Source organism: Helianthus annuus, chromosome 17 (assembly GCF_002127325.2).
Source record: "Helianthus annuus cultivar XRQ/B chromosome 17, HanXRQr2.0-SUNRISE, whole genome shotgun sequence".
Taxonomy (NCBI): Eukaryota; Viridiplantae; Streptophyta; class Magnoliopsida; order Asterales; family Asteraceae; genus Helianthus; species Helianthus annuus.
The window spans coordinates 59,948,990-59,975,160 of NC_035449.2; the positions used below are offsets into that span (position 1 = coordinate 59,948,990).

Genomic DNA, 26,171 nt, shown 5'->3' on the forward strand with positions numbered 1-26,171 from the left:
AGATGTTTGGGGGTTTTGTTTGCAGATGAAGATGAAAATGGTGGCGGAGATGTTTGGGGGTTTTGTTTGCAGATGAAGATGAAGATGATGGTGGCGGAGATGTGGTGGTGGTGTCGGAGGTGGAGATGGTGGCAGAGATGTGGGGGTGGAGGTGGTGGCGGAGATGTGGTGGTGGAGGTGGTGGCGGGGATGCAGAGGTGAGAAGAGAGAAGAGGTCTGTAGAGGGTGTCTGTGTTTTGAAGGTGAGAAGAGGTTTGCAGACATATGGACAGGTCTGCATGGGGAAGACGTGGGGAAGACCTCTTTGGTGAGAAGTGCTTCCAGAAAACAAACAAGCTGCAGACATCAAACGTCTGCGTGCGTCTGCGCGGCGCAGACATAAGTGGCTAGAAGCACTTCTGGCCAAAAAACAAACACCACCTTAGTGTACATGTTATTTTTTGTCGACGTCACCTCAACCTAATACCACGTTTCATATAAAGCCCCGCAACATCCTTTGATGGTGTGAAAGGTGAAAAAAATGTGCCTACGTGACACCATGTTGCAACATTTTTTTCCCAATAAAGCCTCAAAGAGTCTCTCCATAACATATGGTCCAACAAGTTGAACTTTTTTACAACTATCATATCAAAAGAAGAAAAAAACACATAAAAATAGGACAGCGGACTCCGAAAATTGACAAAATGGGTATTGACTTTTACTTTTGTTCAAATAAGCATTCACTTTTACATGTGTCATGATGGAACAGTGTTATCGAAGTGTAGGCTATGGAGGAGCTAGATTATCAGAGTGTGGGCTATGGAGGAGCCGGATTGGCATTGACTTTTACATTAATGTCAAGTTGGCTATGATGGAGCATTGGAGCCAGATTATCTGATTTTGGGCTATGGAGGAGACTAACTACCAAAATGTGGGTTGTGAAGAAGCCAGATTGTCGGAGTGTGGGTAGTGGTCCTGTGCAAGAATCTTCTGTGCTTATTTGTCCTCCTCTAATTGATTGTCTTGGATTACCTATTCTAATAAGTTGCGAAGTTAATACCTATTTTGTTTTCCATGACACAAACCCGTATGTATAATTGGCGTTTACCGTTATTCCAGTTTTTCTAACTATACAAAGTCTTAGATTATTTCATATCATGTCTACACAAACCCGTATATATAATTGGCATTTACCGCTATTTCAATTTTCTAACTATACAAAGTTTTACATTATTTCATGAATTTAATATGCTAAATTAAATCAAAATAACAAAAGGTGTTAGTTACTCTGGGATTAAGAATCTTTTTCTTAGAATTAACTCATATGATATAATGGTACAAGAAAACAGTGAAGACCACCAACGCATTATTGATTAATCGGTTGGACAACGTATGGGCCAACTTCGTTTCCTTGTCTTGATTTTCAAGAACAAACTTATAATGGTTTTCAGGTAGAAAAATCAATACAACGTTTATTGGGTTCACAATTATGAGGCCATTCTTTCTAAAGTCAAATCGGACACTCATTATTAAATATTAATATGTTCAAAAATTATTTTAGAAAGACCAAAAGGTACCTAATTTATATGTACTCCGAACAAGTGTAATAAAAACAACCTAAAATGTGTGATATGTTTTTTTTTTCTTGACACGTATTTTAAAAGGCGAAAGAATGGCTCGTTTTGTGCTTACTGTGTGGTTGTGTTTAAACTCCACAAAGCTACCAAAACAAAGGACAACAAACCTTGGCCATTGTGGAATAATTGGGTTCCACCAAAAATCAACATTTTTGGATGGAGGGCATCAACTAACCAGATTCCGTCTAAGTCGAATCTTGCTCTTCGGGTTGTCGCGGTTGAAAATCTTATATGTTCTTGATGTGGTTTAAGGGAGGAAAAAACTTGTCATATTTTGTGGGATTGTTGGATAGCCAAATCAATTTGGTGATCGATTATGGCTTGGCTCAAGATCCCGTTCCCTGGCTTGGAGCTTTCTATCCAACAAATCCTAGATCTGGTAGTGAATATGAAAAGTCCAAAAGATTGGAAGATCATTGGAGTGGTTCTATTGGTTATGACATTTGGAAGGCGATGAATGAAAAGACCTTCAATAATTATCATATCCACTTCACTCGAACGACGGATCTTATCAAAGAGAATTCGTTTTAATGGATTACGTGTAGATCTAATATGTTGATATTAGTTGGAATAGGTGGTGTGAGTTTAATATTCATGATATAATCCTGTAACTTTCAAGGTTCCAGTTATTTGTTGACATAGTTTTCTATATATTTTAATGAAGTTTTGCCGTTCAAAAAGAAATTATCTTAAAAATCTAATATAAAGATAAAAGCACTTGATAATAAGAAAAATAGATGAGAAGAAAAAAGAGGTCGAACATGTGTTATCATCATTTCTTATGATCTTGAAGGATTAAGTAGACATAATAAGTAAACATATACTTCAAAAGTGTGCACATCAGCACATGTGTGTATAAAAAGAGATTTAACGAAGGCAACTCGTGGTAAACAAAAATGTAGAATGAAAATAGTTAAAAAGTGTTATTATTCATAAAAATTTTGGAAGGCTTAGTTGTAGATTTTTTTAAATGAAAGTTTAAGAAAATTGATATTCAATCGCCATTATGGTACATCATTCGTGTCCGATACAAATATATTATTAACGTGTTGCGTTAATGTATTAAACTAGTAGATGTTCCGCCCGCGTTGCGGGGCGATGGCCGAATAATTCTCAATCAATTAAAAAAAGACTACTATAATTTTGCTATGAAAAAAAAAACGATGTTAAGACCGTAATTTTGGGCTCAGGACAAAACTGTAATTTTTCAGGACCAATGAGCCAGTGTTAGGCAGCTTCTTGACACGAAAAAAAATTAAATCAAGTAAACCAATTAAAACAAAAAACCTTTATAGTTTTGCGAAAAAAAAACTAAAACGATGGGAGAAACGTAATTTTTAACTGAGAGCGAAATCATAATTTTAATTCAGGGATAAAATCGTAAATTAAATGGACCTATGGGGGAGTGCCAGGAAGCTGTCGGCATGACTGTAATTTTACACTGGGGGCAAAATTGTAATTTCACCAGGAAAACAAACAAAAACGATGGAGAAAATGTAAATATAAGTTGAGGGCAAAATCGTAACTTGGTTGTGAGAAAAAAAACTAATGGCAAAAGTATAAATTTATACGGGGCAAAATCGTAATTTTGAACCGAGTGCAAAATCGAAATTTTTAGCTGGGAGCAAAACCGCTAATTTATTTTTAAATGGGGGTAAGAACATAATTTTGAGCTGATGGCAAAATCGTATTTTTAAGGGAAAAAAGCTAATGGCAAAACTGTAAATTGAAACGGGGCAAAATCGTAATTTTAAACCGGGGGCAAAATCGAAATATTTAGCTGGGAGGAAAAACACAAATTTATTTTTTAGTGGGGGTAAAAACATATTTTTGAACTGATAGTAAAAGCGTAATTTTAAAGCGGGATAAAATCGTAAATTTGTTGGGCCAATAGTGGAGTGTCAGGCAGCTGCCTGGCACTATTCCCTGCCGCCCATATGACCCAATAGCCGGCAGGCACTATTGCTGCCGACATTGATCTTTGTAGTAGTTGACAATTAAAAAAAAAACCTTTATAGTTTTGCTAAAAAAACTAAAACGATTGGAAAACGTAATTTTTAACTGAGGGCGGAATCATAATTTTAATTCGGGGATAAATCGTAAATTAAATGGACCAACGGGGGAGTGCCAGGAAGCTGCCGGCACGACTGTAATTTTACACTGGGGGCAAAATTGTAATTTCACCAGGAAAACAAACAAAAACGATGGGATAAATGTAAATTTAATTGAGGGCAAAATTGTAACTTGGGTGTGAGAAAAAAAACTAATGGCAAAATTATAAATTTATAGGGGCAAAATCGTAATTTTGAAACGAGGGCAAAATTGGAATTTTTAACTGGGAGCAAAAGCGTAAATTTATTTTTAAGTGGGGGTAAGAACATAATTTCGAACTGATAGGGAAATCGTAATTTTAAGGGAAAAAACTAATGGCAAAACTGTAAATTGAAACGGGGCAACATCGTAATTTTGAACCGGGGGCAAAATTGAAATATTTAGCTGGGAGTAAAAGCGTAAATTTATTTTTAAGTGGGGGCATAAACATAATTTTTAACTGATGGCAAAAGCGTAATTTAAAGAGGGATAAAATCGTAAATTTGTTGGGCTAATAGGAGAGTGTCAGGCATCTGCCTGGCACTATTGAAATTGCCGCCCATTTTGCCCAATGAAGGGCCAGAACTATTGGCCGGTCGGTGCCGACACTTCTAAATGTAGTTGTTGAGAATGATGTAACATCTTCGCAGCATTGATATACGATATGTTTTGTAATCGACAAAATAATAACTTTTTTATCATAACAATTGTTTATGTTAACTAGGGGTGAGCAAGTTTAGGTCCGGACCGAAAATAACCGAGAACCGAACCGTAAATATTCCCAACCCAACCCGACCCGAACCCAAGTACCTAGGTATTTAGATCGGTTCCAATTTTTCATATAAAATAGGGTCGGGTCGGGTCTCGGTTCTTTTCATAGTGAAACCCGACTTGGACCTATGGACCGGAACCGACCCTATATTTAGGGTAGTGAATCGGTTCTGTATTTTATGTTTGATCGGTTCTCGGGTCGGGTAATGGTCGGGTAGGGTCGGGTTTTTCCTTTTGCTCACCCCTATAACTCCCCTACGTATAGGAATATATAAAGTGATTGCATTCGTTTAACAATTAATATAATGTAAAGAATTATAAGAACCGCATAATATATTTGTTTACCGTGTATAAAATACCGTTAGAGGTAATGTGATAGATGAGTATAGAAAACTACATAACTAGCGTATTAAGTTTAAAACAAAAGGTACAAATGCATCATGTAATTCTTAACATATTTCATGGTTCTTATTTGAACACTACCCTGTGTAAGAATAGTCGCATTTTATAATTGTCTTATTAAATCATTTTATTTGAGTAATTTGTATTTTAAAAGTTTCTAAACTCATCATTTTATGATGCATTTTATAGTTATAAACTTAAAACAATATAATAAAAATAAGAAGTATATTATAATTGTTGTAGTAGTTGGCAATGTCTTTATCAACAAATAGTTATTTTATTAAATCAATAATGTCTACCTTAAATTCATATCTTTATTGATACTTAAAAAATATAAGCTCCAAGTAGCGTATATAATAAAACTTTTGTGTGTAGATAGATCTACATGAATAGACATTCACACAAATCCTCACGGCAAGCAAAAGGTTAAAGGAGGACAAGTTTTGGGGAACCGTCGGAGACATAGAACGTAAAAATGACAGAACGTAGAAAGATTCTTTTCACTATTTCGTATATCACATTGCAACACAGATTCTTTAACTATTTAAATTTATAAAAATTCCTTTTAATTCTAAATCTTCAACTAAATTATTTAGTCTATAGGATATGGTATGGTGGTAAGGTATTTCTCATATGCCTTCAAGGCTGATGGCTTAAATTCTGTAAAATGCAGTTGGTATTTATTGATTAATAAAAGTAGATTACGAGTATGTTAGTTTGTCGTTAAGAAAAAAAACACCGGCTCTAAGAGAGATAAAGGGAATTTCATATGGTATAGCGCATGATATTAGTAAAGTATTAAACAAATAATAAGGTCACTCTTCCATTAAGCTTGATTAACGTCATTTATATTTATAATAATTAGAAACTAGAAAGTTTTTAGATTCAAATTTAAAAGTGTGTATCACTACTAAGCAATATATTTTTCATATTTGAATGACTACAAGAGTCATCTCCTTTCCCAAGTCATTATCTGATATATTGAGCCTATCTATGCAAATAAGTTTTGGAATTTCCCAAGTCATGCTGAATGGGTGGGTCTAAGCCCAAACCGAAGCCCAGCAAATGAATATTGGGCTTTCTTCTTTTGGTCGGATTTTAACGGTTTAAGCTTATGATATGTATCGATTAATGGTTTCTGTAAATTTAGCAACACCTTGCTTATATTTATTCATCAATGTTATTCCTATCGACATCCCAACAAAAAGAGTATGTAATATCTTTTTCCAAAAAAATAGATCTAATAAAAAAATTACACTGAGACTATACTTTATACTTATGAAATAATACAAACAGCACACTGACTTTATATACTTTATACTTATGAAATAACAAGTTGACGTCAACCCGCGCGTTTCGGCGGGACATAATTAAAGCAAAATTATATATAAAAAGCTTTTAAAACGGACCAAAAGTGTTAGTGGCCTGACCTGAACAACCCATTTAATCGTTTTGACCTTTTTACCCGACCCACCTAAACTACCCATCTTAAACATTTACCATGTATTGCATTTAATGTCCTAATAGGTCATGTCTCCTAATGTGATCAAACAAATCATCATATTTATAACAATTAGAAGCTAGCCCATGCAACATAAAATATGCAAGTTCTAAAAGGCAACATGGTCGTGGGTCGTATATAAACGGGTCAGAGGACAACATGGTTGTTGGTTAGACGATTTAGATGGAATATGGGTCACATGATTTGGAGCAAACATGTGCTTCCGAGGGTAATATGGCACATAGGGATATGGATGTATAATATTTAGTGGGTTGTTTTCGTTTGTTCTTATTTCCTACATAAGCAATTTTACATTCACTTTTCTATTCATTACTTGTAAATCTCTTTCGAAGTGTGATATATAGAAGATCGTTGCAAGTGTGTGTTTTGATATGTATGCATTAGCTAAGGCCTGAACCAACAAATCATACAAATTATTTGATGTTCATTAAAGAATCTATCCATTATTCTTGGTTACTTGAACTAACTGCTTCATTAAGAGAAAATGGCTCTAGGACACTTTTGACAATCAAAATATCAATAACAAAGGAATGATCTATCAATATGAACAATCAAAATCAATATTGAATATGACCAAATCAACCGGATTCAAAACAAAATATTCTACAAACGACAACAAAAATGAAGCACAAACCTGAAGACTGAGGGTAATGTTGTGTTAATTCATATTAACTTTTCGAACAACACGAAGATTGGAATCTTTTGGAACAATAGTGCAGTATGTAAAGTTGTAAACCAACTTTTTTTTTAATCAACAAAGACGTCCAGTGGCGGAACTAGACCTTCAACTGAGGGGTATCCCAAAATTTTTTAGGGGTGTCCTCGTACTGGTAAAAACTTGAGCCGTAGCCCGGGCTACGCCCGTTTACACTACAGGTCCGCCCCTGAAGACGTCCAAACCCGAACTACCAAATAAACCGAACCAAACTACCAGAAACACTCAAACGATAAATCCAATTAACACCTTTTTGGCTTTTTGCAAGCCCTATACCTTTCCTTGTATACTGCAAATCATACCAATATTCAAAATCAAAATTGAATACGACCAATTAAATGAAAAAAACGCATAAACATATAACTTAAAGTATGTGAGATTGAGATTCTAACCCGTCTGTAATGGCCGGAGTTTTGGTAGAGTCGGTCACAATTTCAATAAAATTTGCATCGGAATCGTCGGCGTCGTGATCTAACAATGATTCTGGTGATATTTCGATGAGAAAGTGTTAGAATCTCAATCTCACTTACTTTAAGTTATGTGTAGTGGAAATATATTGATATAGGAGTTGTTTTTTAGTGGAATGTATGTAATCACCGTCGCCGGCACCGTGACCGGATTTGGAGGTGGAATACTAGTAACTTTCGCATAATATTATATTGATTTGGAGGTTCTTACGTTGACATGCTACTTTTTGTTTGACGTGCGAGTCATAGCGTAAGACATTCATTATTTGTTAAATATTAGTACGATCTGTCTAAATCTTAATAATTTTAATCTATATAAGTGAAATTTAAAAAAGTGATTAGTATGAAAAGTAGGTTATTAATTAAGATTCATTTTAATTTGTTTTCCTGGAAAGCTAAATAATAATTTTCTTGAATATGCAAGTTGATAATCGATAGGCTGGTCAAGTCTATGAATGACTTGTGCAAATAATTGCGTTGAAATTCATCAATCTTTTAATTTTTAAATACGTAAAGAAATTAACTAACTTTGTTTAGTTTTTCTTTTTAATATGATCATACCATTTTATATATATAGTTTTCGAATAGCTACGAATAGTAATTTCAAAATATCTAGCTTTTTAGTATTTTATCATATTAATATATTTTTAAATATTTATTTTTAATTTTTAACATATTTTAATTTTTTTTCTATTTACTTTTAGATTTTAACGTATTTTTATTTTTTACTTTTCTAAAAACATATTTCCTTTATCATTTATTTTATTTTTTTAATAATATTTTATTCTTTTTTTTTAAATCTATCTTTACTTTATCAATTAATTTGATATTACTTTAATAACTTATGTTCGTTCATTTTTTTTCTAGAAATTTAAGTACATAGTTGAACTTAATTTTTACCCTCTATTAGTATAAGTTTTATTAAAAAAGGAATTTATATTTAAAAATAAAGTATTTTTTTGCTATCGTAAAATGATACGATGATAAACTGAACTGATTCTAACGGTTTGGCTTTCTAAATAGCATGCTACATTTTCAAATAACGTTTGTTTTACATTATCATTTGCTCCGTTTCGCCGCAACGCGCGACTGAAAAAAACCTAGTAAAGAATTAAATAGGCCTGAAAACGTAGTGCTTTAGCGCTATTCTAGTGTTTTCGGTTGGAGTCTTATATTCGTAGTAAAATGCCATGCATAAGTCAGGAGTTTACCATAGTGGATCTTTAGACGGTGGGCCTCCTCTAAAATTGGTGATGAGCCATGTCAATGATGTTTGCGTTCGCAATTGTAGAAGGCCTTTTACCAATGAATGCAGGGCCGGCCTAGAGGGTGTGCCACCGCTCTGGGCCCAAAGCTTTTGGGGCCCAAAAATATTTTTCATTCGGTTTATGCTTATAAAGAAATTGCTGACCCAATTAAGAACATAAATTTTATATGGTGCAGATGGTTGCCTGCTTGTATCTTTATCTAAGATATGCAGATTCGAAACAAGCCAACACAAAAGTTTTTTAGTTCTATTCAAACCATTTTTTTTAATTTTGCATGGATATCAGTGGATATTAGGCCCTTAATAGTGATTTTTTTTTTTTTTAAATTAGCTTCATCAAAAAATAAAGCAACGGGTGGTTATTCAATTTATTTTGTTTAAATTAAGTTTAATTGTTTTGTTTATAAAAAATGATTGTTTAAGTTAAATCTTTATATTAATTGATCAATTGTTTGTCATTTTATTATTTTTTATTAAGGTAAATATGTAATTACTTAAAAATAATGACTCTTTGAGTCTGTATGTATTCACTCTATTTTGACTGATCCATATCTTGTCCCCTACTCAAAATTCATGTATTTGCCACTGATTCAAGCTTAACTAGAATTACGACCCGCCGCAATGCGGCGAGGATTCTTTAGTTATAACTAAGTCGATTTAGGACGCGCACGTTATGTTGAACCTGTCAAACGGGAAAAAATAGACGATGTAAAAACGTTCACCCACACACGCACGTTGCGTCGTGTTAACTCGGGTTAGAACGAAACGTAAAAACGTTAAACCAAAGACGCACGTTGCGATGTGTTAAGTCACAAAATTTTGAATGAACAATAAAGCGAAAAAAATTGAAAAATCCCCAAAGCCAAGGTTACAATAACGGAACAACCATATGAATAACCATTTTTCTTTGAAAACCCCTCAAAAGCCAAGATTACAACACATAAGTAAAAAAAATCAAAGTGGTTAAATCGCAAAAGATTGAAACTTTTGAATTAGAAGTGAAAAATCAAATTAATCAAAGGGGTTAAATTACCAAAGATTAAACTTTAAACTTAAATTGTCAAAGATTAAAAGTCTAGGGTTAAAAAGGAAACAAAGATTAAAATTTTAAACTTCAATTGTCAAGGATTAAAACTTCAAGGTTAAAAAGGAAAATTTCATTTTTTTTTTGAAAAACTCCCAAAGCTAAAGTTACAACAACCTTAAGCATAAGTTAGTTGCTTATTTATAGGTTAACTAGAAAAGTAACCCGTCGCGATGCGGCGGGGGCTAGATTTTTATTTATGTTAAGCTAGTTGCCATTTACATCCATTAGGTTAGATAGATCAGCTGGAACCAACAGTTTGTACATTTGTTATGGTTGCTACTTAGGTTACTAACACTAAGTGTGTTAGTTACATAAGTTGCACGAAATATATTTTCGTTGACAATGTGGCTTGCTGAACTGCGGACTGCAGCTGCGTTTTTTCCTACCTGGCAGCTGTACAAAAGGTGTCTGACGTCCCTATCATTGCCCGCGTCCCTTCTTTGAAGCATTACTGGTATCTGGGATGATAATTTATGCGTATTAGTGTAAGGTATAGTTATAAATCTAAGGGACTGTGGGTAGAGTTATTGATCAAAAACATCACTATACAGGTTTTGGCATGCCTAGGATTGGTGTGTGTGTAATGTTTACCTGGAGATTCATCTTGAGGGCACTTTTGTTGGTTAAGCTTGGCGTTGGGTGTTTTTGGTGGAGGAACCCTCACATTTAACTACAAAAGTATAAAAGGTACAAAATTAACTACACAACACTAACAAAAATTGAATACCAAAATAAACAACAAAGAATACACTAATCCAGAATTGTTATTTCCAGTAAAAAGAATTATATAGCTTTAATTAAAATATCAAACCAATGCTAATATCACGAGTTTTGCTCTGTTGTATTACATGCACCATTGACAAGGTCAGTTTGAAACCTTTATGGTCAAGCGCGCGCATGATTGCATAATCTGTAAAAGAGTGAACAGAACATCATGAGCATTATAGTTTTCAATTGCAAACATCTGAAATGTAAGAGGCTAAAAAACAATGACCTTTATAGTTAACTTGACAAACATTGCAAGTGTTGATGTTGGAACTTACTGAAGAGAGTTCCTAAAGAAACGAATGCCCTGGAACAAAGAAATTCAGTGCTTATTATACAGAAAACACGCCCTTTTTGACAGAAAAAAATGTACACAAGTTTATTGTACCTGCAATGCAAAACTGATGTCGGCTTCATCTACTTGCAACGTCCTCGTCCTTAATTTATCATCTCGGGATTGACGGAGTTTTAGAATTCCCTATAAAATGATAGCAATTTATAAGAATTTGCAACAAAAAAAGACATTTTTTTTATATTTAATAGATAAAAAGTCGATTGATAGGTGCAGATGGGTTGGTTACCTGATCACCTAGCACTCTACACATGCATGAAAGTTCCATTATACCAACTGGTGGTATGAATGTTGATTTGGAGATATCAATAGAAAACTTGTTCAACTGTAAAAAAATAATTAATTTTGATTAGAATATATAGATATTTCATCTTTTATCATGAAAGAAAGATGATATGGTTATACCTCTCCTATTGTTGTATCCTTCTTTCCTTTACGAAACAGCTTCACAACAGAACATAGTACAATCTACACCAAAGAGACAGTAGGAATGATCGGGCTGACCATTGACCCACTAATCTTGTTTTGACTTTTGACCATTCTTAGTATATAGAGAATTGAGTTTAGTTGTGTTTACAATGCAATATAAAAACAAATAGTTATTTAAATCTTTGAATGAAATGACTTAGACGTTTATGACCCGTTCACTTTGACCTATTTAAATGAAAACACTTAATGAATGTGTTTAATTGTCTTTAAAACGGTACCCGTTGATGTTGCGGAAGGGATTGTATAGTGTCGACTATTGGTGATTTGTAAGCCCTCGACAAAGCAATAGCCATATGATCAACCCTCACCTACATGAAAATGAAGTAGAGACAATTAGATAACTATTTAAACAAGCTTATGAATTTTACTTTTCATCAGATGAAAAAAAAAATGTAAAAAGTTATTTAATGAAAACTATTACCATGGATGTCAAAGTTGAAGTGCAGGTAGATTCTCTAAGCTCAGTTTCAGACATCTCTATCGCACCCCTGGAAAGCGAAATAAAAGCTCAAGATCAATTTCCGCCTTAAAGAATTTATGAGAATTTGTAGATTGTAAAACAATTATAAATAATTAAATAGAAATACCAACCTGCAGATACCAAGAGCTTTCCTCATATCACCAGATGCTGCAGCTACTTTCTGCATATATTCATTCAAATGGTGCATCTTAGAATTTATAGCAACCTCAAGTCTTTAATTACAACTTACCATGGCCCAAGGAAACCTATAAGTCATAGAAAATAAGGACCACTTATCAAGATTCAAGAACATAGAGACAAACCATAACAATGAAGATTAAAAACAAAAATCGTTGAAATCGCCACCTCTAAATGAGTTGAAATAACTACATACCTGCACATGAGGGAGTATATTATGAAAACTATCTTTGTAAGTTGGTTAGCAAGAGCATGCATACTCAGTGAGAAAAACAAAGTCTTAAAAGAGTTTCTTTTATCAAATTATGTTTTTACATCTTTTTATAATATGAAAACCTTCTACAGAAACAAAGTAATTCGAAAAGTTTTTCTCAATAGTTACTTCTCTAGCCTATCCCATGTTATCAGTTGACCAAATTTTTTATATATTTTATTTCCCTCTTTTTTAAATGATATCATGTGCAAGAAAGTAAAAATAATGGAATAGAATTAAAAGCTGAATCAATGTTGTAATCTTAGATTAGGCCAAATGAAGACTTCATCAAACTTGAAACCGGCTATTTACCTTTAATATTAAAAAAACATTTACAAAATTTGCAGTTATGCAAAAGAATAATATTCATGAACCATCGTTTTCTTTTTTAAAAAAGAAACTTTATAGTCAATACAAACTAACCGTTTCGAATAAATGAATTACTTGTTCAAGCCAATTGAAACCACCAATCCGATCCATTCTGTTTGGCCGGTCCAGCCAACACAACCCGATCGAACCAGACAAAACCCCTAATTCGGATCATAAAATTATTAAGGTCTTAATCACAATAAAAAAAGACCTGAGAGTGCAACCAACATGTCCAATTTCTGTTTTTTGTTACTGGATGTTAAAGGCTTCTCCTCACTAACATAAACGAACATATAATCATCAAAACAAATTAACACATGGCCAAATGGAGGTACGATAGCAAACCAAAATCGAAAACTATACTAACATTTAACACATTACAGAGAAAAAAACGCAAACTGAAGAATCCTAACTGGATCTTTGTACTGATTTGAAAGAACGCTTAACAAACCCTAACTGATCCAAAATGGAACTCACCGGAAGACGAAACGGAGAGACCGCCAGAGTATAAATGTGGAGCCTTCACTAAAAAGCAAATGACTCACCACCAATAATTTTCTCTTCAATGTTGTAGTTGTAGAGATCTCTGGCGACGTAGCCGTTGCCCGTAGCCTTAGCCGATGAAGCCACCGGCAAGAAACCGGGTAGTATCCATTACCCATCTTGTTCGTAAAACCCATCCGGCTAGAAACCACCAACCATCGCCGCTAGCGGAGGCAGCCGGAGTTTGTTCAGATCTCCCTGGGACTTTTTTTGTGTGTGCGAGTAAAGTGAAAAGAGTGACGGTGAAGAGGGTTTTTTATTTTTGTGAGGGAGTAGTGATGACCTATGTATAAGAGGACCCACACACAAAATTGGTACAACACTTTAAGCAGCATGTACAATATGAATTGCAACAAAATGTTACAAATTAGAGTAGTATATAATAATAATTTGCATGTTGAGAGAAGAGAAGGGAACCATGAGAATAAAGCAACAATTTTTGTTTTGTTTATATCTTGTATTTGTATAATTTGATTTATAAAAAATAGGCCATAAAACATAAATAATATGATGTAGGGGCCCATTTTTGTTTACTCGAACAGGGCCCAAAAGAATTATGAAGTTTTCAGAGACGACCCTGAATGAATATACCTGGGTAACTTGGCTTTGTTGGACATTAAAAAAAACAAATAAACAATCCATCCACTTATAAATTACAATATTCTTTGATAAATACAACATTGTTTCCTTTTATATTGAACAAGGAAATCTTTATCTATACAGTATAATCCGATAAAACTATCCTCCCACTAGTTACCATGGTCTTACATATATTAAAAAAACATATTGCAATTTAATTGACGATAAACTCGAATTGTATGAATCTAATTCTTGTCAAAATTTGTATACTAGGGTATTGGTGAAAAAAGATCATCTCTTTTCTGAAAGACTATTCAGTTGGAGGTGTAGAATCGATCACTTAGTTATGTCTTTTTGAAGGAGCAGACGGAGGCACAGGTTGCCCTTTAGGCAGCATGCTAGACAGTGTCTCGAGTTGACCCCACGAGCCGGTAGCATCAGGATTTCTTCGGTGTTGCCCTCGTGTCATTGTTGTCATGTCGGCCCGACTGATCGAATAGCCTGGGCTGACAAGAAGGGTTGCCAGTAAGAGAATGAAGAAGAGGCTCTTCCATAAAGTGTTTGCACAAGTAAAGGCCATGGTATGACACGGGTTTTGGAGGGTTTGGTGCTTTTGAGGTATAAAAGCCTTTTAAAGTACACACATGTAGGTGGTTATAATATGTATAACTATATATATGCATGTGAGTGTAAGGAATTGAAGAGGGAGAGAAGTGAATGGCACGCCAATGACTATGACTTTGACTATCATGTGTGCCCTTCAATGTCAACTTATGTCTTATTTCCTTGCTTACTAGGAAGTCATGTATGTATTATGACTATTATCCTTTTCTAAGACTATGTGGTATACTTCCGGGAAGGCCCCCGGGGTGCTGAGGTGGAGGGATGAAGGATGGGTATAACAAAAGTTGAGTGATTGAGGTGAGGGAAGAGAGGAAATGACGATGTGATGTTGAGGTGGTAGTAAGGGATTAGGCAGGGGCGGACTAGAGTGATAGAAGGGGTAACCTCCGTTGTCTCTTGACGCTCTAATGGTAGTGTAAAACTGTAAATTTTGGAAAAATTTGTTGGTTTTTCGATTTCGTTACACCTTTTTATTGTAACGTTACCCCTATGTGAATTTTCTAGATCAGCCACTAGGATCAGGAAAGAGCTAGCATAACACATAGCCTTAGCCTTTGTTTATAATGTATAAATAAAATGTTTATTTATTATTTATATGTATTCTTCCTGTTGTTTATTTCATTTCGGTTAAAATTCAATAGGTAAATATTATAAAGAACCATTTCTCTCTTCACGTGCATCGTAGCCATGGACCAACTCATTCTGTCCCAATCTCTCACTTAAGTTGTTTGTGATGGTTCGTAGTCACGGGTTCTAGTATGAAAACCAGTGTGTTCTTGGCTTCAAGACAGCTCATCAACGCAAGATCATCGATGAATGTCTGTGAGACTTGCATTGAAGATGCTCAAATAATATTAGCATTTAAACTTACTATTATATCAACATTTTTATTGATGTTATAACTCTCCATAGCAGGGGCGGACCTTATGTTGTCTGAGCCGTAGCACGGGCTACAGCTCAACTTTTTATTGGTAATGTAAATTTTTTTTTCCGGTTTTTATATCAAGGATACCCCCGAACAACTACGGGACACCCCTAAAAAAGAGTCTGTAAGCCCAAATCAATTGAAAATAATAAGCCCAAATCCCAATTGCCCAATATGTTAGCCCAAATCCCAATTGCCCAATATGTTAGCCCAAATCCCAATTGCCCAATATGTTAGCCCAAATCAATTGAAGATTGTAAATAATAAGCTCAGTTGCCCAATATGTTAGCCCAAAATAATAAAAGATTGTAATAATTGCCCAATTGCCTTGAAGTTTTAATGTATGGCACGACACAACTACGGGGATACCAATCAGTTGAAAATAATAAGCCCAATTCCAAATTGCCCATTTCGTCACACTATAAGTGATGGTGATAAATTTGTAAACTTGAATAAAATAAGTGATCTTGTGCGTGTTATGGTTGAAACAGGAACGCATAGTTCTTTTCCTTCAGTTTATCGGGTAGTGAAGCTAGCTTTGCTTTTACCGGTTGTAACCACAACCGTTGAAAGAAGTTTTTCGAAATTGAAGCTTGTCAAGACGGATTTACGCAATCGAATGGGCCCAGAATTTTTGAACAATGCTATGGTTTGTGCGGTCGAAAATGATTTTTTACGTGAAGTAAAAGACGACGATGTGATAGAACGATTTCAAGCTATGAAAAAAAGAAGAGGACAAATCTATTAGATATTTGTTTTACTTTATTTATTTATTGTCGTTTTTTTTAATATTGTATGATTGCACGGTGAAACTTTTTTTTTTTTAGAATACCCCTGAGTTAATGTTCTAGTTCCGCCACTGCTCCATAGAAATTTAACTAAAGTAACGAGCACACTAATATGAGTATTGAGTTTAAACTAATTTCCCAAAGATTTTCGCTTGAACCTAGACTATTTGAATATAGGGAACTAGGTTAGAACCCCGTGTATTACACGGGTTGAATAAAAATAATTTTATATGCTAAATAATAAAAATATATATCTTTAAAAATCTCGTTTATTAGACGGATTGAATAAATGTAATTTTATATACCAAATAATAAAACATTATATATTTAAAAATCTTGTTTATTACATGGGTTTAATAAATGTAATTTAAAAAAAAGTAATAAAAAAGTTATATTTTTTTAAATGTAATTTTATATATTAAATAATAAAAAAGTTATATTTTTAAGAACCCCGTGTATTGTACGGTTTAAGTAATTAAATTTAATTTTATACATTAAATACTGAAAAAAGTTACATTTTTAAAAACCTCATGTGTATACGGGTTGAGTACATGTAATTCTATATACCAAACAATAAAAAGTTATATCTTTATAAACCAATGTATTATATGGATTGAATAAATCTAATTTTATATACTACATAAAAGAAAATTATATTTTTAAAATCCCAGTTTATTACACGAGTTGCATAAATGTAATTTTGTATAGTAAAAAATAAAAATGTTATATTTTTAAAAAAACCTCGTTTATTACACGGGTTGAATGAATCTAATAAAAAATTATATCTTAAAAAAAAACTAACGGATATACTCGATATACAATGAATGGGGTGATTGCGGTGATGGTTCTTATAAATGTCACATAAACATAGTGATTACCGTATTTGAGTTGAGAGTTGAACACGACAATAAAAGTATAGAACCAATAAACATTGATTAATATTTTTGTTTACCCCTTATAAGCATATTTGAAATAGGTTCTACCCTTAACTACTTTAGTTTAATAAAATAAATAAATATTTTACATTTAATCTGATAAATATTTTAAAATATTATATTATCTCTTATACGAATTGTTTAAATTTATATTAAATTTAATTTTATAATTATCTTTTAATTGATATTAATTATCTATAAAAAATAGATGACTTTAATGAATGACATGTGTCCTCCAATTAGTTTCTTTTATTATATAGTACTAGCGGTAAGACCCGTGTGCAAATACAGGTCGTTTCTTAGAAAACCATGCATAGCCCATATTGACAGAGAGTAAAAAAAATAATTAGTGCAGACTTATAAAAGAGATATACACTAATGGTCAATAGGTTTATTCAACAGCAAATCCATTATGTTGATAGCAAACTACTTTACAAAATTACTTTAATGATAGGGTGAGTTGGGATTTTATAAAAATGTTTGTTTTTGTACTACTTTACAAAATTACATAGAATTCAAGAAAACGAAACAGCAAATTAAACAGATATTGGGTTATTCAAAGTTCTGTTGAATACTAAATGAGATGTTGACGAAAATCAAAACAGATGTTGACCAAAAGTCAATCAGATGTTGACCAATAGTCAAACAGATGTTGACCTTAAACAGATGTTTGGTTTAACGCCACAGATCTGTTTATGGCCAAACATCTGTTTAAGTCCAAATATCTGATATAGAAGGCCAAACATCTGTTTAAGGCAAAACATCTGTTTAAGGTGAAACATCTGTTTATGACCAAACATCTGTTTAAGCACAAACATCTGTTTAAGTCCAAACCTCTGATATAAAAGGCCAAACATCTGTTAAAGGCCAAACATCTGTTTAAGGCCAAACATCTATTTAAATCTGAACAGATGTTTAACTTAATCAGATCTACTGTCTTCTCACACTGTTTTCCTCTTCAAAACACTGTTGAACATAGGATGGGTTTCCATTAACTATTGACCAAAAGTCAAACAGATGTTCAAATCACTGTTTGTTATTGTATTTCCATTAACTATTGACCAAAAGTCAAACAGATGTTCAAACCCTGGTTTTGACAACATGAAACACAACATCATCATGCCAAATACAGTCATACACATCCATCCATTATTCTGAATTCATAAAACCATAAATGCAGAAGAATGTCACATTTGCGATTAATAAACCAAGTTTCTACTAATTGCAGTTACTATTAGCAAAAAGAAGCATGATATCATTTATATATAAAACATAAAGTGCTAATAACAGTGTTTTATCATGTTAGCTATACATAGCAGCAAAACATCAAGTTAATAATTTAAAAAAAAACATACAATATCACCATAAAAAAATTCATAATTATAATATCTGATATCAGAACATACTTAAATGTCGTTGTTAAACCGAGGTAACTTGATTTAATATGATCTTTTGTTCCGAAGACACGTATGTGAAGTGCAACATATCACCAAACCTCAACTTATTCGCAGTCATAAACTTTCGCCAACCGTCCAACGCATAGCGTGGCTTCAAATCATTTAACTCCGACTTAACATCATAAACCTTCACAACTCCAACCATGTTTTGAACTTTCAAAGGATGAAGATCAACAAAAAGACCTGCTCGTCTGGCAACTTCAACAGGAAGACGCTACATGTATTGTGTGGAAAAAAATAATAGTCAGACAAATAAACATAAATCATTAGTTTGTTATAAAAACGGTATACCAGCCTATAGTCTCCTTTGCGATCAAAATGAAAGAACTCAGGGTCGAGAGGATGTCCAGAATGTTTTTTTGCAGTCTTTATAATCTTATTTCTACAAATAAGCTTTTTCTGAACGTTGGCGGCTCTCTTCCCCTTGATGAAAAGTAAACATATACATGTGAATTAAAGGAATGTTGAATATATGAACAAAAAAAAACAGTTTATATAAGATATATTGATTAAGTGGCGGGTATAAATACCTTAACTTTGTGAGCAGATGAAGAACATCCAATATGATCACTTGTGTCGACAGGTAAGGCAGCATTTCCCTTAGTCATATTCTTGACCGTCTCCTTTCTCTCAGATGTAACTTTACCTTTCTTCTTAACCTGTTGTCATAGAGTAACTTTAATAACCATAGTAATATAACAATCTTTAACACGGTAAACTTACATCTTGTGTTTTATTCAATCGTGAAGACATGCGTCTCTTCGACGTGCATTCGGCATTCGTTCGTAACTTCTTCTAAATAATACATTATTGGATAAATGTAACATCAGTAAACAACATTACTAATAGTTGTAAAAACATTAAATTCTTCTATGTGTTAAATTAAAAATAAATAATTTTAATAATTTAGTAAGTACCTGAGTAACGGTTCTTCCTTCACCTACAGACACAACTTCTTCATCCTCATAGATGTCCTGGTCAACATTAATGAAATAATTAATATAATACTAAAATAATTAAAACTTTTACTGCTAATGCTAAATACATACATACCTTGAATGCATTCTCAACATAATCAGCCTTCGATATCTCAAGTACACTATCATTGTCACATTCAGCTTTCTTCGAAAAGCAAATCTCAGTCTCATCTCTATAAACTACTACCTCAAAAACAACATCATCAATTCTGCTAAACACAAGCAAATCATCCTTAAGTATCCCAACATCCTTGCACATTTCAGGCCATCCTCTAACAAATACAAAGTTTGTATCAACCTTAGACACCTCAACATTCCAATAGGAACCCTTATAACAGATTTGAAATTTGCCACTTGGTGAGTGATGTGTGTAAAATGCAACATATAAATCACATCAATTAAGGCATAAAACTAACCCTTTTTAAGTACTAATGTTGGAAAAAGAGTGTTTTTGTCTTCCTTTTGTATTTTCAGGATGAAATGAGCTCAAAATCACAAAAGAAACAAAAAGACAGCTAATTCTACCATAAATACAAGAAAAGGGACAAAAGTGGACTGCCCGGACCCTCAACGGCATCTCCCAAGGCAAAAGAGAAGAAACAGAGTCTGAACACGCCCCGTGTCCAGCGAACACGGGGGCGTGCCCAGGAAGCAGCAGAAAAGACAAACCAGTAGAAGCTTCCATTGCCCACCACGGGGCCGTGTCCAGCGGGCACGGGGGCGTGGTGAAAGTACAGCAGGCGCATTAATTGTAATTCGCAATTACAATTAATGAGGAGAGAGAGTGTCAGGCGGGCACGGGGCCGTGTCCAGCGGACACGGGGCCGTGTCCAGCCTTCTGTTCAGCCTATAAATAGAGGAGCTTGGCTTCATTCTCTCTCATCCCTTGGCACACCACCCCTCTCACACCTCATCCACCACCCACCACCACCATAACACCATCATCCACCACCATCATCCATCGTAGAGTGTGTGAGTCGTCTCGGGATCCAAGATTGATCATAAGAGTTCTTGACAATCAAGGCCATGTTTGCCTAAGTCTCTTACATCACTTGGTGAAGACAAGTGTTTAGTATAATACTTTTTATTTTTAATCTTTTGCACTTTTTATTTGGTTTTGTATTAATGACTTTAATAACTAGTTACTTATGTTGAAGGTGATCTTTCCTTATCGTTTGTCCGTGGTGTCTTGGCATTATTTTACTGTCTATATAAAATAAAAGATTTTCACCATTCATATCTCCACGGTCTATATGGAGGTATGTTGGCTACCTGGTCGGGGGTTAAGGGAACGGTTTGGTAAGGGTCTTGCCCTTGTTCAGCGTTTAGAGGTCCTGCTTGGGACCTGGGTCAAATTTAGTATGATCTCCTTCAATGCCCATAGGTATTGGATGGCGGGGATCCAAACTCTTTGACCCCCTCATAAGTTAACTACTATTAATACTATAACCCGGTTATTTAGGACTGTATCCCTGCTGACTCAGACTACTTAGCCGAGGGTAACGTCGCCGCCAAAAGCGGGGCCTACCATAATTTGCATTAATAACTTAATTCATTATCTTTCAATAATCCGACCCTTTAGGATTGTATCCTTGCTGACTCAAACTACTGGGTTGAGGGTAACGTCGCCTTCAAAAGAGGGGCCTACTACAATAACTAAGATAATCTCTTAAACAAGTGCAAAAGTGCGAAAATAATCAAAGGTTATACTAATACACGTGTCGGATCCAAGTGATTCATCTTGTCTATCTGTTTTATTTTATTTTTATTTTCAGCATTTAGTTAGTTTTTATTTTTCTTAGTTTAAAACATTTTTCTAACTTTTTGATTTGATTAGACGTTGAGGATAAACCGGTATTAAAAGCTCTTGTGTCCTTGGACGACCTCGGTATCTTACCAACACTATACTACGTCCACGATTGGTGCACTTGCCCATATGTGTGTTTAGTGTTAGTGAGTATCGTGTTTTATAAATTTAAAACTTGGCTAAAAGTGTAAAAAGGGCTTAAATATATATCTAAAAACATATATACACTGACACGCATCAAGTTTTTGGCGCCGCTGCCGGGGACACAAGGATTTTAAGAAAGTTAGGAATCAACGGCCTAATCATATTTTTATTTTTCTTTAATTTTTTAGGATTTTTCTTAGATTTTTAGCTTCTGCAGAGCTCAACACGGGGCCGTGCCTGCTGAACACGCCCCGTGCTCAATCATTGGAACTGGCAATCCTGTTTTAAGTCAGACAGTAGGCTGAACACGGGGCCGTGTCCACTCAACACGCCCCCGTGCCCAAGATTCAGTTGCTGAAAACAGAACCGTTAGATCCCGGCGGTTGGTAATTTCTGACACAAACATGAGTAATAGTAATTCTTTTTACTTTCGGCACTCTTATGGTTTGTGGTGTCGAATATGTGGAGGCGAACATGAGGAATTAAAATGTTTTTTCCTCACTTATAGGCCCCACTATATAGACCCACCGATTCCTTGTAACCTTAAGAGGGGCGAAAGTAAAAATAAGCACTATTTCTCCCTCGAATGCGCCCAGCCAGATATTCTAGGAGAAATGCTCCTTGACGAGTTATTTCAACTAGAAGAACTACTTCTCAATTGGTCAAAAGAACTCAGGAAGGATTTTTTAGATCCATCCCAAGATGATGACCATGAGGAAATGTTGGAAGCGCATTCCGACAACCTCGTTGCTCCCGAAAATACCTTCTTACCTAGAAAGGATGCGGACGATAGTCGTCCCTGTGTCGATTGTGCCGTGAAGGACTCCCCATCGACTTCGTTCGATGCATATATAGACCTGAGCGATTCGGCATACACCTTCTTTAACGAGAGCCCGGGAAAGGGTTGGACTTGTCCACCTAGAATGAAAATAGGAATTACCCTCACCGACAACCTCTTGCGTTCTCGCCTTAGTATAGGACAATTAAGGTATCTTAGGCACTTTGGGGTTGTTCCAACAAGTCAAGAGCCACCCGATATAGATTAGCTCCTTAGTAAGAAACAAAACTCCATAAAACAGCCTGCCGACACGGGGCCGTGCCCGGTCAACACGCCCCCGTGTTCACTCAGAAGATTCTCTGCTGATTCTGTCAGAATACGGACAAAATGTGTCAGGATTTTCTCTGCACACGGGGCCGTGTCCAGCGGACACGAGGCCTTGTCCAGTGTGCTGTCGTTTTCTTTAAATGCAGCCTGAATCCTGCTCACTTTTGACCACTTCACCAAGCAGAGATTCCTGGGATCTTCACATATACCATCCTAGGTAAGTGCTAAAAGAAGGTTCCTAAGGACCATCTTGTCTTTTCCACTTTTGTTCATTTCTCCTTCTTCCAAAAATTTTTCAAACCTTACCTCCATGGAAGCTTGGAAACCCATGATTCCAACCTTCTATGAAAGGTTTGTAGGAATTTTTGCTAAGGATTCTTGTCTAAAGTTAGTTCTATAACTTTGTTTTAAATTATCTAAGCTTAAAACACAATAAAAGTGTATTAAAATAATTTAAAAACCTGGAATCGTTAGACAAAAATCCTGCAGATAGCTGAACACGGGGCCGTGCTCACTGAGCACGGGGCCGTGTTCGAGGTACTGTTTTGCAAAAGTTTAGTTATCTTCGGATTATTTCGCAGAAAATGGCCAGCAGAAACAGCGGAACATCTTCGAGAAATAACCGAAATGGAAGGAGGTCGTCTACGGCAGAGGATTCCCTAGTAAACTACGTTTACGCTTTGAGGGAAGCCATAGACGAGATGACGGGAGTAGAGGAAGCTTTGGTGGATCGTATTAATCATCTGACGGTAGGTTTGGAGGGCTGCCTACGAGAAGTAAATCTCCTGCACCAGAGATTAAACCTTCTCGCTTCCCCGCCTTTGGTCCCGGTGATAACCCAAAGGGCGTGGAATGTAGTACCCGAGGTTATCATTCCAGCAGAATGGCACGCCATGCACCAAGTACCTCAACCGAGGGTGGTGCAAGGAATCCCGGTGAGCGTTCCTCCTCGAGACACCGAAGAGAATGAAGCTACCTTTTACCTCCCAAGGGAGATAGAAGAATGGCTTTGAATGACAACCGAGGAGCCATCGGCTAGAGAGAGTTACTACATCGGGAAGCTATTCCCGAAATTTTCTTAAATAAGTAGAACCCTTAGGATAACCTTATGTATCCCCTAGTTATTTAGCTAACTTAATGTAATGTCTCTCTATGATTTGCAATGTTATGATGGTTTTTATGATTGATGGTTGTTTTGAGAATAAAACACACTCATGGTGGTAATGGATGAAAAAGGGAACGAGAAAAATGGAACCATGCACGAAGAACAGAGCAACCCGACAAAAATCTCCATCACAGAAGGCTCAACACGGGCCGTGCCCAACCAACACGGCCCCGTGCTGAGCCCCTGCAGAAAAATCACCCAGTTCAGGTAACTGGACACGGGCCGTGTTCAGCGGACACGCCCCCGTGTCCAGGCTTCTGTTTCAATTCTGTAATTTTTGTTACTGGCACTTGACCACGGGGCCGTGTCCAGGATGCCAGTAACATAAATCTTTGCTCTTTAACCCACTTTTATACATTCTAATCAACCAAAAACATTATTTTTGAACACATTGAGGACAATGTGTAATTTAAGTGTGGGGGGGATGCTAAAACCTTGAAATTTTGCAAAATCCTAAACACAAGCCTTACACAAAACTCTATTGGAACCGCTAAACACCCCAAATTTTTTCAAAAACTTTTTCATTTTTTTTATTTACTTGTCTTAGTTTAAGTTGGGAATAACAAGTTCTAAAAAGGTTATATTTTTACAAGTTTACAACCGATAGCGTCGTGATAAAAAAGGAACCAACATAAGAAAATTATGAAACGGTATAACAAGTCTAGTTTAAAATTCAATTATATATGCTTGGTCACATTAAAAACCCATTCCCACAAAAGTGAGTTTTGAGCCTTTATTGAGCATAAAAATACACATATTTAGATTAAATGCTCATTTTTCGTTTCTTGTGTGAATAGCCGCTCGGTCCTTACAAATCTAGAACTTGCCACGACGATACATTCCCGGTCCTTACCAACTTAAACCCAAGTAAGTAAATGACGGAGGTATTAGGACTAACCATTTTTTCTTTCAAAACCATTATTTTTCATTTTTTTACCTACCCAAAATCCCCCTAGATAGCCCCTTTGAGCCTAAACCTTTCATTTCATTACCCCAAAACCCTTTTTACCCACCAAAAACCTTTTTATTTATTTTTTTTTGTAACAAGTTCGCTTTTTCGTAAACTCACCTTTTTATGTGACGTTAAAATATATATATATATATATATATATATATATATATATATATTTTGATGATGAAGTCAAAAACAAACAAAAGCTACAAAAGCTTGTTTAAAGAAATACTTCAAAATAAAAAGTCACTAAAAATAAGGTACTTCACGAAAACCGACGCTTGTTACGATTTTCGCCCTTTTTACTAACCACTAACCAACCACCCACCTTTAAACCCAAGCCTTCACCCAAAAAGTCCTCTTGATATTTACAAAGGTAAAAAGTTAAAAAGGAGGAGGATTGATTGCTTGGCAAGCCTATGGAAGACGTAAGTTCCGTGCCGCTCTCGAGTGATTCACTAAAATATACACCTTCGGCCGAGTGTTGAGTGATCTCCCGTGAGGTATGTGAACTTGTATATAAATGGAATTTTAATAAGGCATGCTATGCCCAAATAAGTAATTCATCTTATGGAACGTTCAAAATAAATCATAACGAATAGGATTGTAAATAAATAAAAATAAAACCTATAAAAACCTTGGATTCCCGACACTCTAGGACAAGCTAAAAAAACTTCTCTTCTACCTATTCCATTTGGGAGTGTAAGCCACATTTAAAGAGTTTTGCTTGAGGACAAGCAAAAGTTCAAGTGTAAAATTTGCCACTTGGTGAGTGATGTGTGTAAAATGCAACATATAAATCACATCAATTAAGGCATAAAACTAACCCTTTTTAAGTACTAATGTTGGAAAAAGAGTGTTTTTGTCTTCCTTTTGTATTTTCAGGATGAAATGAGCTCAAAATCACAAAAGAAGCAAAAAGACAGCTAATTCTACCATAAATACAAGAAAAGGGACAAAAGTGGACTGCCCGGACCCTCAACGGCATCTCTCAAGGCAAAAGAGAAGAAACAGAGTCTGAACACGCCCCGTGTCCAGCGAACACGGGGGCGTGCCCAGGAAGCAGCAGAAAAGACAAACCAGTAGAAGCTTCCATTGCCCACCACGGGGCCGTGTCCAGCGGGCACGGGGGCGTGGTGAAAGTACAGCAGGCGCATTAATTGTAATTCGCAATTACAATTAATGAGGAGAGAGAGTGTCAGGCGGGCACGGGGCCGTGTCCAGCGGACACGGGGCCGTGTCCAGCCTTCTGTTCAGCCTATAAATAGAGGAGCTTGGCTTCATTCTCTCTCATCCCTTGGCACACCACCTCTCTCACACCTCATCCACCACCCACCACCACCATA

At 35.4% G+C, this 26,171-nt stretch overlaps 1 protein-coding gene across 6 annotated transcripts; it reads right to left on the minus strand.

The window, feature by feature from the left end:
- Positions 1-10,088: 10,088 nt before the first annotated feature.
- LOC110922974 (cell division control protein 6 homolog B) lies at positions 10,089-13,609 on the minus strand. 6 transcript variants are annotated; one of them, XM_035987114.1, is made up of 12 exons: positions 13,302-13,609; positions 12,255-12,270; positions 12,136-12,185; positions 11,966-12,032; positions 11,763-11,852; positions 11,461-11,523; positions 11,285-11,380; positions 11,092-11,181; positions 10,933-11,010; positions 10,816-10,848; positions 10,530-10,608; positions 10,089-10,396 (listed from the first exon to the last, which is right to left on the minus strand). In XM_035987114.1, exons 1-9 carry the CDS (start codon positions 13,502-13,504, stop codon positions 10,978-10,980), a joined length of 708 nt encoding a protein of 235 aa, XP_035843007.1. In that variant the 5' UTR covers positions 13,505-13,609; the 3' UTR covers positions 10,089-10,396; positions 10,530-10,608; positions 10,816-10,848; positions 10,933-10,977. The 6 variants fall into 6 exon arrangements, with proteins under 6 accessions (XP_035843007.1, XP_035843006.1, XP_035843005.1 ...); XM_035987113.1 differs by having other exon boundaries at positions 10,787-10,848; XM_035987112.1 differs by having other exon boundaries at positions 10,750-10,848.
- Positions 13,610-26,171: the final 12,562 nt, after the last annotated feature.